The sequence below is a fragment of the Nyctibius grandis genome, chromosome 9 (genome assembly GCF_013368605.1).
Source record: "Nyctibius grandis isolate bNycGra1 chromosome 9, bNycGra1.pri, whole genome shotgun sequence".
Classification (NCBI taxonomy): Eukaryota; Metazoa; Chordata; class Aves; order Nyctibiiformes; family Nyctibiidae; genus Nyctibius; species Nyctibius grandis.
In genome coordinates this window covers 32655293-32671573 of record NC_090666.1, presented here as the reverse complement: position 1 = coordinate 32671573, position 16281 = coordinate 32655293, and the positions used below count along the sequence as shown (strand labels likewise).

At 40.2% G+C, this 16281-nt stretch overlaps 1 protein-coding gene across 1 annotated transcript in view; it reads right to left on the bottom strand.

Annotated features, from left to right (window-relative positions):
* KALRN (kalirin RhoGEF kinase) overlaps positions 1 to 16281 on the bottom strand; it is a 526387-nt gene that overhangs the window by 169327 nt on the left and 340779 nt on the right. The window contains 5 exon segments of the mRNA XM_068408148.1: positions 10 to 124; positions 1074 to 1223; positions 4608 to 4833; positions 7573 to 7685; positions 13662 to 13828. Coding sequence (XP_068264249.1) covers positions 10 to 124; positions 1074 to 1223; positions 4608 to 4833; positions 7573 to 7685; positions 13662 to 13828 — 771 coding nt within the window.

Below are 16281 nucleotides of genomic sequence, written 5' to 3'. Positions count from 1 at the left end.
TGCACCAACCTTTCACTTGCTGCTCGGGCCCCCTTGTATGGCTTGCTACTCCGGGCATGCTGACGTTGTTCCGGTGGATGTACTTGAGGAATACCTCAGCGTTCCTTCGTGCCAGCGTACAGGCCTAAGACAAATAGCCCCCACCAAAAAGAATCAGTAAAGATGAGCAAAGAAAGCAAAGGAGACCCAAGGGAGTTGCTCTGCTTATTTTGCAGGAAGAAGTTATCTTTCATAGGGGAACATGAGAGCTTCAGCTAAGAGTCAATAAACTCAGCTAATAAACTAACAGCGTCATAAATGTATTAAAACACAAGTAATTTTGAATATAGTGGCTGATTTTATATATTAAGGCAAATTAATGACCGTAAGAAAATAACTGGTTGTAAAGAGCTAGTGTATCATACATTTTCAATCTAACCAAAGCTAACTCATCTCTCAAGAAAAGTACTCATTGTTTCAAAAAACGTACAATCTAGAGGCATAATTTCTTAAGCCTTGCCTGCAAGCATAGTTTCATGTTGTATATCAGTTTTAGTGGAAGGTGGGAGGCTGGCTGTCAATTGACTTGTCAGCCTGTCAGCTCTACAATTCTTATAAAGCAGCACCTGGCACACAGGAGGAAATCTCTGTCTCCATCCTGGTGCTGCCCTGCAGAGACACAATTGCTTCAGTTGTTACTAGTTCTTCAGTTATTGGCTTGCAGGACAGAATTTGAAATGCTGGATGGTTTGTATAAGCCAATACCAAAATGCCGTATAATACCTGTCATTTATAATGCTCATCATATGCAATTTTGAGAATTTGAACTTTGAACCAGCACAACAACTAACATCCTCCAAGTGCAATGCAAATACCATCTAATTAGTCCTGATGATATCTCTCTGAGATATGCATTGATGGTAATGCTTACTACCCCTACTATAACAGTGTGAAATAGGCCTAAGGCTTATACAGCGAGCCAGTAGCTGAACTGGAATTACACCTCAGAGCCTCCTCTCAAACTCTCCAACACTGCTCTAAATTGACTGCTTAATGGGGAGTTTTCCTGATTTATTAGAGAACTAAAATGAGACCTTGAGAAAAGCCTCCTTCTGTTCCAGGTGTTTGCTGATCAGAGGGATGACGTGGTCTATCTCGGCTGCTGGTCCAAGTTTATCTCGACCTCCACACCAGTCTTCATCCCGTCTGTATTCTTGCTCCAAGCTCTCTAATACACTGCACACCTGAAACATGCCCATAGTACAACAATTCAGTTATCTACAATCATAATCAGGAGGAACATATTCAGTAAAAGTTTATGATCAATAACATTTCAAATCTAAATGTTTTGGACTATGGGCCATGGCATGGAGGATAAGTCAACATGAAATAGGCCCTGGACAGAATGATCTAGCAGTTCTCATTACCCATAGGGATCTCTACTGTTTGGGATGCAATTCATCTGGTTTAAGGGTGATAAATCCTTCTTCTCTTCCAATGGATAATTGGGGGGAAGCTCAAAAGGTTGAACCAAGGCAGGGGTCAGTGTTGGCCCCAAGGGATCATTCAGGAAACAATCCCTATTCCGGAACAGTGTTTTAGATGTGTTTAAATCCCACTGAAGTCGAAGGACTTAGCACATACTTAAAGAAAAACACATGCTTAAATACTTTCCTGAAACAAAGTCTGAAGCTGGAACTAATTCTCTTCAGCTGCATGTTTGTTGCTCCCTATACAGCTTTTGTAAAGACTGATGGAAACCAACAGACATTAAATCAGTGTCCAACCTAGGTGGATGCAGGTGTTCCACTGTACAGGGCTTACACAAGTATCTTCTACCTTTGTAGAATAATGGGAATGAGGTAAATAAACCAACACAGTCTGGAAACTGTGCGTGCAGTGGCCTTAGACAAGGCTGACTCTTTTGCTTTGCAGATCCTGGGAATGACTCTTAGTGGCCTGTGCAGACACCAAAAACACTGCAAAAGTTTTCAGGGCCATTTGGAACTTTCTTTTCTCTCCCAGAGGGCCTTCCCTACACACTCCACTGCTGAGGTTACTCAAGATCCAGTCAGTTATTGCTGGGGGTCCAGCTAACCATGTTCACCCTTTTCTCGCTCACTCCTGCATCTTTTATATGAATACAGTTATAATTCAGAGGACACTACATGCTCAAGAGCATAATCTGGAAGAGACTTCAGCATCACCCACCAGTCCTCCCCACTATCACAGGAATTTTCATATAACTCCATTCATGAACACACAAAATTCAGTTTTAAAACTGTTGAACTGAGGTGAACTGATCAACTTACTCTGTTGCCAGGCTGTTCAAGGACCTTATGCATCTGACAATCTGAAATTATCTTCTTGCTTGGATGCAAACCAGCATTCACACTCAAAGATTTATTGGAGAGCAAGTGCCCCATGTGTTATTCAGGCACAGAAAAGCATTTCCATTTTACTTCTTAGTTTATGAAAACTTTGGTACGCTATTGGACTTCGGTGACTCAAAAAATGAAAGTAGATGGACTGCCTGGGGTCCACATCTTTTCAGAAAGGATGGGACCTGCACATGCAAATATCATCTTTCTGTTAAGACGATGAGAGAAATTAATATGAAGTTGGCTGTCAATGAAGTCAGAGAGAAACTGGGCTGTTTGAAAGCCAGGGCTACACCAGTTATATCAAGAACATAGTATGCTTGGGGAAGACAGGCATGAAAAAGTTTGGCTAGTTGTGACAGTCTCTCCACCCTTTTAGCTGCTTTTTCTAGATACTTGGAGAATTCAGGATCAGTAAATTACTTAATCCACTGTCATCCAGTCAGGGAGCAGACCATTAAGGACCGTAGATCAGTCATGCAACCCAAGAGAAGACGACAGACTACATGCAGCAGTGAGTTTATGAGCATTCAAAGACTGAACGATCTTTGCCCTAAACATTTGCTGAATAGACACAATTAATGAATGAGCTGGTGGGCACTGCAGTATGCTTGTCTATGACTTGGAAACAGGAAGAGAGACTGAATTGATAAATTACTGGCTATGCATATTTTGGCCACCACATTTGACTGTCTAAAGCACTAATGAATCCCTTAATGGTTTTCATTTCTCACAATCTTCCACCAGCAGTAATTCATTTCAATCTTGAATGCATCAGGGACTGTAAATCTGTTTGAAACTCTTCACAGTGAAAGACATTCATTATAAGGAATGAATTATTCTTAAACAATCTTAAAAATGCATTAAACAAATGACACCAAAAAGTGGCCCAAGGATCATCTACAGTCTCGATGTTAAGAAAAAAATAAGCCCTTTCAATAATGATATATTTAGTTGTGCTAAAAAACTTCCCGTGTCTGGTCTCTAATTGAGGAACTACTGTGTGATAATAACAATAGAAAATTTAATGGAAATGACTGCTGCCTTTTGTATAAAACCACAGGTTCCTGCAACGTCCATGCTAACACAAAACTGCCTGACTGCATGATTACATCAGGCAAGGCTATTCGAGGTATCCACACTAGGACACTAATTCTCACTGACTACAGTATAAACAGCACCTGTTTGTGCAAGGGATGAATAATCCCACTGTACCAGCAGCCAACTGGAATGTGTTTTGCAATTCATGGACGCCTGGAATTAAGTAAAGTTGTGTCAACATATAATGGTTACTGCTGTAATTATCTGTGTTGCAGAAGGAATGAAGAGAAATCCCTTCATATCTTGTCACCTTTTTCGGCATGGTGGTGTTTAACTACTAGTGAAAACACTGGCTAGTACTGCTCACAAAGTAACAAGTTATAAATTGCAAGCAGTTCTCAAGGAAGAGCAGTTTTATATTCCTCAAAGTTAACTCTGATATCATGAGAACTTGAAACGAAAATGATGGGATTTCAGAAATTCTTCCCGTTGGAAAGGGGACAATTAGAAAAAAAAAAAATCAAGAATTACATTGCTTCACTGAAAACGTGAAGATGAATGTTATTGCAAACTGCTGCCTTTTTTTTGTTTGTTTCTTCTGGGTTTTTTTGTTACAAGACTTGTCAGAGAAACAATTTTGACTAGCTCAAACTTTGGTTTCCATGTGTGGCTTAGCATTGATATGCCAATGGAGCAAATGTCCTTTCAGTTAATTTTGCCAGTGCTGTGGGATCCTTGCTGGAAAGACGACTGTCTGCACTCAGGGTCACAGTAGAAAAACCCACACCTAGCAGCGCTGGCTACATCATGGAGTGCACTCACATTGGTGTTTACCAGTTGGGAGTCACCTGAGGGCTCAACACTGACCCTATTCAGGTGACACAAAGGTTTCTACGTACCTAATGCGTAGATGGAGACCTGGAAACATATGTAAAAAGACGAAGGGCAGCTTTTTAGGGCAAGCAGGGCTGTCTGAAGCCACACTCTTCTACATTTGGGATTACTCAAGGAAAAGGGAGAAGAACGAGCACTGCTCTTTAGTGATATTAGCAGAGCAGGTATTTGGAACAGTTCAACACTCTGGAAGAGTGGAGAGACTGCACCGCTGATCTTGCTGAGAGGCAAGACCTTCACACTATACACTGGGAGCTAAACCCCAGGCTGTAGCAATATGCTATGATACAGATATGATACTGTTCAACTCACCTGCTCAGAGGTTTTATAGAAGGCCACTGAGGCATTGACAAGTTTGAGCCTGTCCTCCATCTTCAGCATCAGCTGCTGCCAGTGCAGGGCCACCTTTTCGGCACACTCTCTGATAGCATCGGCATCATAATGTCCAGCCTGTAGTAACACTTCAGCTTTCTGCTGGACCTGCAGGGCACTCTGGTGTGTCTTCTGTAAGGAAGTGGCATGAAAGAGGGACTGTATATGAGGGGAGGAAAGAGAGGTTGTACAGATGTGCCAGATGTATGACAGAAAGGTGAAGCAAGGTGTGAGCATGGAGATGCGAGAAAGCGAGACATTTTCAGAGTTACCTTCAGTTAACAGTTACTTTCTGCAAAGCATTTTAGTTTCAATTATTCACACACATTTGCGACGTTATTAAAGCTTGGGACAGGCAAGCACTGGCTAAGATGGGTTTGCTCCACTGATCAGCTACTGCCCCTTGGGCAACCACCTGGGTGGGGTTCCCAGTGGATCCATTTTGACAACCCCAATGCATGCAGCTGTTGTGCTGAGCTCCCACCCAGCCTGTGCTCAGTGCTGACTGCATCCCACACAATCTACAGATACAAAAGCAAACACCAACGAGTTAGCAAACTGTGGGCCTAATCACCCTAATTTGACTCTTGCCAGGCAGTTTGCTGGCATCAGCAGCTTTACTCATGTGCCTAATTGTCCTGTCTGCAGGGTACAAAACATCAACCCCAGGAGACAGGAAGATGCCTTATTAAATGACATGAACTATATCACAAGTATCAGCCTCTACAAGATACATTTCTGAAATCAGGTCACTCATATTTGAGCTACCCTGTGCTACCTTTAAGGGCAGAGCTGGGGAGACTCAAGCCATTTTCTCCACCATTCCCCAATTTACTCAGTAGCCACTTTATAGGCAGGACTGAATTATCTGCCCCATTCCCCAGCCTACACCAGCTCCTCTCAGAGTAACCAAGTGGTGGTTACACCTTCCTCTGTGGGTTGCTGAGAGAAAAATAGGCCCCGGCCCTTCACAGCCTCCTGAGTAACTGTGTTCAGGCACGGTTTAGCTCAATACTTGATTTTAGTCTTCTGAACAGATACCCTAAAATCTCCCAAAGACTCCTCTGTTCTGCATCCCATTTGTAACTGCTGCTGACAAATTCTCATGTGATACTTTTATGATCTAATCCTTGAACCTGGAAAGAAGCTTGAAATCATCTGGTAATACACTATGAATAATGCAATGTAGAGAAAGCTATTAGCAAAAAAAGGATTAATACTTGGCAGAAACACTTAGGAAGATGTTAAAGAACAACTGGTTAAATTTAATATCCAGCTGCTTTACTGGTGTTAGAGTCGTACTACTTGTTTTAAATAGACTTTAAAGGATTTCAACTGAAAATCAGTTCCACATCCAGAATGCCTTTAGAGAACAGTCTGCCCTGTATGCTTTGCTGATCTCTTTCCCATATTGAGGTTTAAACACTTTAAATATTTAATCTACTGTTTTCTCCCTTTGAAAACTTATTTTCCCCTTACTGCGGCGTAACCCTCTTCTCCCTCTGTGATTTGCATTTACCACCAAATACAAGCACTACCCCAACGGCAGCAAGCTGCGATAACAGTCAGTGGGTGTCTTGTTCCCCACTGCCGTCTGGTGATGGCTGCCAAGATGAGGTCAGCAGAGCTTAGTACCAGCCAGCTCACACAGAATTGATAGAAAACTTCTTCCTTTTCCCTTAGGAGCTGCAACAGCTGCTCCCTCCTTAGCATGAGTGGAGATGGATCAAAATAGGTAATTAGCTGAGATTTAAACTCCATAATTACTAGGGACATTATAATGTATATTGACTTATTTAAAGTTTACCAGAAGACATAAAACCACTTCCGCCCCCTAAATCACGCATCTCTTCAAAACTCCATTATAGAAATATTATTTTCATAGTTTAAAGTTTGGTTTAGTTTTGGTTATTTTCAAATATATATAAACCACAGAAAGGGATTTTGCAACTTGTTCTTTGTTCTGTAAAAAGGTAACAACATAATCTGGGAAGCATATAGACCTTGTTCAGCAGGAACAGGAGAAAGCAATGGACCCTCCTTCTTGCAACTGGAGCGAGCACACCCTGTGAGCGGAGGGTTTGTTCACAATGACAAAGATATATAAAGTACTGAGATGAACTGTGAGGCTTGTAGTGCCCTGCTCAGGGGAGCACATAGCCCTCCACTACCTCCTCATCCAAAGGAAAGCAGCTCAGAAGAGGTGCTGTTCCTCCTGCTGTGTCCTGGCCCCATGAGTGAGACAAATGAGTTGGCTCACAATTAGTTTTCAAGGGCCAGGTCAAAGATGTGCTACTCCAGGGATGTGCTACTCCAGGGATGTGCTACTCCAGGGATGTGCTACTTGCAGGGGCAAAAGCTCAGTTTAGCAGGCAAGTCTTAAAAATCGCCCCTCTTGCCTCCTCTTCAATGTAAAGTTATTGAGAATATGGGTTTTGAATGAATGTCTCTCCTGCTGTCAACAAAGAGAGGTTGAATGAAACAAAGATTTCATGTGAGAGCATTATCCAGTAACAAGATATTCATAAATGAATGCTGTGAAATCATGTGCAAATCATGGATGTGGGAACAAACTGACTTCACAAAATTTTCATTTCCGATCACTTTGTGAATTTTAATCTTCTTACTTTCTACCAAAGAAAATTATCAGGACATGTGCGAGTGTCATTTTCATGAATGGAAAGGCTGATATCTGACAGCAGAAGAATTAGCTGCAGATGACAAATAATTTATTTCACTATTACCTCTGGCTGCATTACAAGTTTAATGATGAAGTTGATTTTCTAAAGTTTTATTGCTTCCCTTCTTCAAGCAAGCAACAATTGATGCCGAAGAGATAACCTTTTGAATGATGTTCACCTGGGAAGGAGAAACAAAGTTAACTTATTAAGTGTTACCTCTATGGGCCAGCTGAAATTGCTCATGCTCCCGCTGGAGCTGCTCAGCTTCAGAGAGGGAGCTTGCATTGACAAGGCTTGCATTCAGCATTGATTCACCATTCCTGATCCAGCCAAGCACCTGTAAAGAAAGGATGTGCTTAAGGAAAGGTTGCTTCAGTACAAAGGTTTATGTAGTCACTGATCAGAAAATGCTTCAGCCTGGCTGACAAAAAGGTACTTTGCCCAGTGTGGTCTCAGGGTGAAGCAGTAAGCAGGAAGAAATCCTAGGATAAGGACTTAGTGAAATAAATTTTTAGAGGTCAAAGATCTTATGGAAGAAGTTATTGCTTGAATTAAACTCCCAAAGTTTTAATGGGTATTATGGATATTTGGATAGCAAAGAGCTTTCATTTCCAAGGTTTGATCACAAAAATGAATGTTCCCCTATGCAAATACCCCAGGGCAAACCCACAAAGCATAATGAGGGAGATTTGAAATTAAAAATAAATATCTCTCTCTTTCAAATTTCCAACTGAAATCATGGAATTTTCTGCTCCACTTGCCTGTGTTTCTTTCACACAAAAGTCAGAGTTTAGGCGTGAGGAGGGAGAAGACACAGTTGGTTTCATCTGACATGGAGTTAAGATGCAGTTGGAGTTTCCACCTGCATGCAGAGCTAGGAAAAAATCCCAGGTCTTGCATTTTATGTCCAAGCAGGCAGAATCAAATCCTAAATATACATAATTAATCTATCAAGCTTGTATTTATTCATTTAAGCAGCAACATTTTCTGCTATTTTAAGACACGTGTTTGGAAAATTAACACCCAGAACACATGTGCAAGTTCTTTGCTGTGTTGTCTCAAAGCCTATTTTCTACCTGTGTGGCTGTCAAATTATTCCAATAACGCCAGAAAGTTGCTGAATTCAATTCACAGATGTACAGGAAATCCTGACTTGCCCAATCACTGTCCTAAATATTAGCTCATGATTTACAAAAGCTCCATAATTTACTTTGCTGCAATATTCTACATAGTAATTTTCCCTTTTGTGCAATCCGTTTTCACCAAGTGATCCACTAAATTGTCTGAAAGAAATAGGGATTTTCTGTTGTTTTGGTTTTTATCCCTACATCATGTATCACCCTAGTTATAGCCATTCAGTTCCCTGTAGGGTAGGAAAATGAGTTTTCCCTAGGAGAAAGAAAGAGGAGCCATCTACACATGTAGCTGACCCTAATTTGTAGAAAATTACATTCTGCTCAGTACAACAGTGTGGAAGATTTCATTTGTCAGCTTTCTCTCTTTCATCAGCAGGTGTTATTGTTCCTGTGGGAAATGCAACAAAGATTTAAAGGAAAAGAAATCGGGTTATCACATGGCAATCTTTTTGGCTGGCGGTTTCTATAATCCATCAGACAAGAAAGCTACATTATTACCGACTACATGGTATCAAAAGCTGAAGTTAACCAAAGGATCACTGTATCTGGGAAAGACTTGAAGTGAGGATATCATAAAGCAAGACATGCTTTCACATTTTATATACCGTGATATATCCTGGCTTGGGCCACTTTGAGTGTAGAAAATACTGAGTATGTATGCTAAAAATGCAGCAGTTTAATTTTTTTTTTAAACAATACAATATGGGCATGACAGGGTCCTCTTGGGAGCAGCTTTCATTTGAGCTGAAATTTTCAAAACCTGCCACAGAGGTTTTGATGCAGATTTCATACAAATATATGAGTCTCTAAATAGTAAAAAAAAAAATCACTGCAAACCTCAGCCTTAGCAATTCAATTAGCAAAAAGCTAACAAGCAACAAGTTTGAGTAGGAGGAAGAGGGACCACACAACTGAAAGCAGCCAGGTTTCCGCTAGTGTTAATGATACATGTGCATTCCTTTGTACAACTGCCTTGTGTACTCAAAAATATTCAGGGTAAAGCAGTTCAGGTCAGGCTCTGATGGACTACACCTTGTCAGCAATGCTTACAGCAGTCTAGACCAAGCCTGCTGCCAGCCCTGAGTTGTGTCCCCCTCTTCTTCCTCGAGAACGTGGGTTCAGGTGTTCACTGTGGGGCTTCTGCACTCCCCCTTCCAAGCCCAGTGAAACCCAAGCACTAGCAAATTTTGCTTGAAAGAACTTAAATAATGACCCCATTCTACTTCCAAAAGTCTAACACTTAACTATCAGCGCCTCAACTGGGATTGCATCAGCTTTTTCCATAGTAATACTTTTCTCTTATTTTTTTTTTCCTCCTCTTCTTTTGTGTGTGTCATTTACACATAGTAAGAAAAAATCCAGTTGCACACCCAAAGCTTCTTAAGTTTAAGTGCAAAAACAGTCACCTGCAGAGCTTTTCATTGTGTCACTGCTTTGCAAGTAGACTGTGAAATGGCTGGAAGACAGTATTTACACATTTGTATCTGGTTTACAAGACCTGGTCACAAATTGACTCCTACTTATATGGTGCTTAATACCTTTTCCTTAAAATACTTATAGAAGCTGGTAATACAACACCAAGACACTTCTCCAATCATTTCCTGTATTAACAGATTCACCATTATCTGGCAATGTGCAGACCAACAGCAAAAGATGGCTCTAAACAGACATTTCCTACAAATTACAGACTTTATCAACTTTGTAGAAGTAGTGATTAAACAGTTCTGGAGTTAAATAAATCCCGAAAGACTCTCTTAAAAAACCTAACCATTTTTTTTATAACGGAGAAGCAGAAACACATTGACAGCATCTTAGATAAAAGCCACTTGCCACTGGAGAACAATTACACTGCAAGGCATGGGTTGTCTAACATGGCAACCACCACAGTTCTGAAACAACTCCCACCTTTGACTCGAATTTGCTTAAAACAGGCTACTTCTGTATATGGCTCCTCTGTAATTAAATAACAGTACTAAATTCTTCTAAAATTCATACCCTGAAACTCTGCCATCTTCAATAAACACAGAATCAGATGCTACAGGAAAATAAAAAGCGAGGCACTTCTTGTGCAACCTTCCTTAAGAAATGAGAGCTCTGTGTCATGTAGTGTTTCTGTCTGCTGGTTCAGTTTATTCAGAATGCCTTCCTTGATGTTTCTAAAAAGCCTTAAGGCCTTGCTAATGATACCCGTCAAATTATGTTGGAAAAGGTTTTTAAGTTTAAAAGGTAAAATAATGTACGTGAATCTTTTACATGTCCAGTCCCTTTTCAGCTGCTTTGAGAGGCTCTTACTACCACAGACACAACCACCAGCAAGGACACCTTCTGGTAATTTTAGCCATGTTCAAAACTGCATCAGGTTTCCAGGAGATCTGTGACATGAGATTGGGAAAAAACCAAATATACTCAGTGTCTCTCAAATGACTACTTCTCATCATCTTTTGGGTGTATTCGTCTGCAAGCAAATCTAATGCCAAATAGCAAAAGCGGATGCATAACAGGCACAAGAAAAAGAATAAATACACTTCAAAACAGCCTGGAAAATAAGTGTAGTGGGACACTGTGAGGATATCTGGGAGTACATTAGGTCAAGTTCAACACTTATCAAAAAAAGAAATAAAACATGCAAAGAAAAAATAAGGGGTTAGGGAAGCCAAACAGCTGCAAGCACAGCATTAGAGAGTTTGGGTTTTAAACTGATCTCCACAACTCTATTCTGCTATTACTTTTATGTAAGCAATCCAAGCTCTGTAGTTTCTGTTGGAAATGAGTGGGATCTAAATGAGGGGGAATCAGTCTTGGGCAGGCATTTCTTAATAACAAAGATTTTGTGAATCACTGATCTATACTATTTCCACTCTAAAGCAGTTCACAGAACATCTTGTTTGGAATTGTTCCGCTTTCATGGCCCCAAACTTCAATTCATTGTCTTGGCATTCAAACCCTTGGTGCATATGATATAAGCCAGAAATCCCTGGTAACTAAGACTTAAATAGATAGAGACAGTTAAAAGACTTAGTATTTCCATGAGCCATTATATCAAAACGCAAACACATGTACACGTAGCAGCCTTGACCAATTTTACTGTGTCAGCAGAAGTTAACCACAGCTACAGCAGGTATCTTGCGGCAACCACATCTCAACTGATTCACAAGAGTGAGAGCAATTTGGTAATGAGATCATCTATCATCTCAGATGCACTAAAATGAAAGTGAATGAAATCTGGATCAGACTGGAGATGAATTACAAGCCAAAATCAATATATTTCCCAATTTTACTGAATGGTTGGGAATATGACTCACCTACAGGAAACCAAATAGACAGGGCACAGATATATATTAACTTGCCTCTTTCTAAGGGATACTGTAGCTGTGGTAATTTATAGGTTAAAAAGCAAAGGAGTCCTTAGTATTCAGCTGAACAAATAAAATGATTCTTCACTACAGATTTGCTGAAAGGTCACATAGTAATGAAGGCTCTGATGGTCCCAAGCTCTGTTAAGGAAATACTAATTCAAGGCAGCTGTTCTCCTTTCACAGTAAGTATTAGATAGTTCAGTCCTAAAACCATTTCCTTTGGTTAGATTTTGGTTTGTGAAATAGTTAAGGTCCAGCAGATACTCAATAATGAGGCAAATAACATCAGGTACCTGCAGAGAGTGCTGCACTGCCACTGTATGGCTCCCAGAAGCAGCCACAGGGCTGACTGGCACCTCATCCCTGGTCAACTGGGCTGGTGAGACTTGATCTGCTAGTGATAACCTACATTCTATCATTTCTGCTACACATATTATCCTCGCTATTTTCTATCATAAGTTAAAATGGCTCTGCTCATCATAAATATACAGCACAAAACTCCAAAAAGAAAATCTGGAAACCTATGGAAAAAAGGATACACTTCATAATCGCATTAAGGTGGTGATTATTAATATCACAGAGTCTCTTTTTTCCCCAGAAGAAAGCCAAAGCACTCTATAGAGCTCTGGAGCTTCATGAGGAGTTAGACTTCAATTATCACAACTGAAAAATGACTACATTCTCAAAATAAAAATTTAGGAGAGTTCTGTGCTACTTTGTTTAGGGTTGCAAAATACTCACATCAAAGTGGACCTTCGAAAGGAAAAATGTATGCACTGGTGTTGGTGCTGCCAGCTTCTAGCTTGAGACTTGTCTGAGAATGAAGGATTTTTTGCCAGCAATGATAAAACCATTCAGATAAAGAGTAACTGAAGTACTCACTTTTGAAGAAAGAATAACTACAATCATGTGTTACTGAGCACTCAGTATATTCTGTTTATTTTTTTAGTAAACAAAGAAGAAAATCTTTGTCATGAACACCTTGTAGTATTTAGGAAAAAAAAACCACAAAGAAACCCCATTTGTACTGGTAAAATGGAAACCTGGATATTCCAGGTGTCTGGAAAAATGTTCCTGGTTTTCCAAATGAAACCAAGACCATTACATTGAAATCCAGACATACACTGAAGTGTGAAGCCACCATGGATTAGGAAGCAGGAAGCGTAGCATTATCCTGTGTAGCACAGGAAAACAAAGAAATGTGAGGCATCCCAGTTAAATATCAGGGGAAACCTAGGGAGGCAGAACATGACTGCCTGCGCTAGGATGAAAACTGGAAGGCAGGCATGTAACAATACTAAGATGGCTAAACAAGTCCTAGGATCTAGAGACCACAGACAGAATTTTTTATCTCACCCAGAAGATGTTAAAGATTCCTGCAGGTCAACAGATGTATAGCAACGAATGAAAAGGTGAAACTACTGTAATGTCATACTCAGAACTTGCAGCTCAGTTTTCCTTTGCTTTGGGCCAATTCTCTGCAACTGCTTAAGTCTGGATCCCAAATCATATCATTATATTCCCAGAACACATGGAGTTTGAGGCAGCTTCTCCAGCTGAGAAGTTATGGGGTCAGCTCTGCACAAACTTCCCATAACTATGCATGAAGCCAAATATATGCACACTAGAGGGAACAGAGCCCTTTGTTATTGTAAAGGGTCATGCTGCAATCTGTCAGCAAATCAAGTACTGTTAAGGAAAGGGGGATTAAGATTGTCCACCTAAAAGTATGTGACTTGGCAGAGGCTGGTTCAGCAGTTTGCATGTATGTATCGGCTGAAAACGCGTTTAAGACCCTTATGTGTAGTTAAAAACTCTCACCTGCTTGACTTCAGCCTGTAGGTGCCGGAGCTGTAGGCACTGCTCTAACCTCTTGTGAGTTTGGTCAGCATTAAGCTCCAGCTCGTGCTGTTTCTCATGAAGGAATTCCAGCAGTTCTTGAACCTGTGTCGCAAGATCAATGTCTTTTTCACAGATCAGCTCAATGCCTGCAACATGCCAGAAAAGAGAGATCATTGCACTTATTCGAAATTCCAGTTGTTGCACAAATAAAAGCTTCAAAATTTTTTGCCACTTAAAAATTAATTTGCAACTCTGTGCATAATTCTTTCTCACTAAACTCTCTCACATGTAATATTTGGCTTTCCCAGTTTCCTATTCCGCATCACTACGTTTTCCTACAAAGTAATGTTTCTCTGGTGATCATTGCTCATCTCACCCATCAGCATCTGGCTAGCAGGACATGATTTAACCACAGCCTTGCTCAAAAACTTGCATGAACATTGAATGGAAAAAAGAAAGACAGAAAAACCCTTCCTTTCTTACAGTAATTCATTAACTTATACTTTAGAAATGCATGTAGAAAAGAACTTAGAAAAGAAAAAAGATGAGGAAGAAAATAGAAAAGTGAAATAAAGGAAGCAAACTCTAGTCGCCAGATCTACAGTAGTGCCACAAGTGCATGGAACTCCACAGTGCAAACTTTTTTTCCATCTGGGCACTTCAGAGGATCATTAACAACAATTTAGTTTAAACCAACCTATAGCTCATTTAGAATTATTCCACAGAGTGACTTCATCCAATCCTCACATACTAGAGAGAAAAGGTGGCTCAATACCACATTCCTCATCCCTCACATCCTGCATGAAGTTGATAAACCCTTGAATGACCTGGTCTGATTTCACAGCTGACTCTGACTTGATCAGGAGGTTGAAATAGAGACCTCCTGAGTCCCTTCCTATCTCCTGAATTTTCTTATGACCCTAAGAGCCTTGTGTGTAGTGGTTACATGAAATACAAGACAGAGCTTCACATCTCCTTTCTTTATTACACTGGTGCAATAGCATTGCTGGGTATATTACCAGTGTAATTGTGAAAGTTTGGCCTGGAGGAAGTATGATGTCATCCCATGTTACTGTAATCCCTGTTATTATAAACTAATAAAGACCCGACTCTTCCCTTATTGAGGTCTATCGGAATTTTGCCATTGGCCTCAATACAGGGAGGACCGGGAACCTAATATAAAAATAATCAGATTGCAGTAATGCTGAGAAAACACTACACTTTTCTCCAAAGCCATTTGATTTTATGGAATAATAAGACATTAAAAAAGAAATGTGTTAATTAGAAGCTGCTGTACAAAAGGCTTGGACACTACTTTTAAAAACCATTTAGAAAGATGCCTTTTCTTCCCCCTTTATCCTCTTCAGAGACTTGTGACTTTCATTCTCTCTCACAGCGATATCTACAGAGGACAGTACACAAAATAAATACGACCTTACCATTGAACCCATCCCCTTTTTCCTGGTTTCTGGTTTTATCAGAAAAAGCACATGGGAACGCAAGTGATTGGCTTATTCCCTTTCCTAGCCAAAACAAAACAGTTTCTTCATTACCAAATAAAGTGGAATGGCCCCTGGCTTCCCATTTAGAACTGGAAACTTAATATATGTTTCTGTTCTTGGGAGTGAAGCTCTTTTCAAGTGCCAGACACCAGGCATTGTTGCTACAATTAGCCTGCATATGGTTCTGTATCCTCAAGACATGTTGGCTTTTTGTATGCTTGACTTCACCACACCTATTCGATATTAAATGCAGAGTTTTCCTTCGTGCACACTCAGCTGGTACGGTTTTGATTGTGCTAACTCATCATCAGCAACCAGTGAACTGCCTGGGATGCTATCCAAGGGCAGCCTGCGCTCCCTATGATGAATGATCTGCCCTTTCTTTCTTGTTATATGTCATGCAGATTTTTTCTATAGTGCCAGCGCATGTGGTGAGAGCACTTATTCTTCTCAAAGATGGGTTTGCAAAATAGAAAGCTTTGTTTTCAGAATAATTTCATACATATTATCCTTACATTGTGTTTTGATAGACAGAAAAGCACAGCTGATTTTCTGATAAACTGAACTTGGTTGCCGTTTTCCTCTAATGTCTCAGCTAGTGCAGCAGATATCAAGTGAAAGATAATGAACTGAAAATGTTTTTTAAAAGTATGACAGAAGAGAGTACCAAGCCACGCTAACTGGCATTCTACAAAATATACACTAATTACATCTGAGCTATTTGCAATGTGAGATACTATTCAGTGTAAGGAAGGAGTATTGCTTCTTGACCTTTACAAAGCTGTTTTGAAACTGCTTTGAACGTGTTCTTAGGCTGAACTATTAAAGCCTGTAACAGGAAAGTTTGGTATCCTCTTCCTTGCAATATAAACTACAGTTATAACTAACTATAAACGACATCACAAACAAAATGAAATAGACTTGCATTTCCCTTTTAAGCAATACAACACTGGGAAAAGACATGAATGATTTCAGCTTGGCAAGCAGGAAACAAAAGGGCTTTGAATTTTCCACATAACAGGTTGGGATTGTATAAATTTCCTCAACGTCAGCTTTTCAGTGTATTTGAGGCTTGACTTAGACAATTTGCTTCTAAG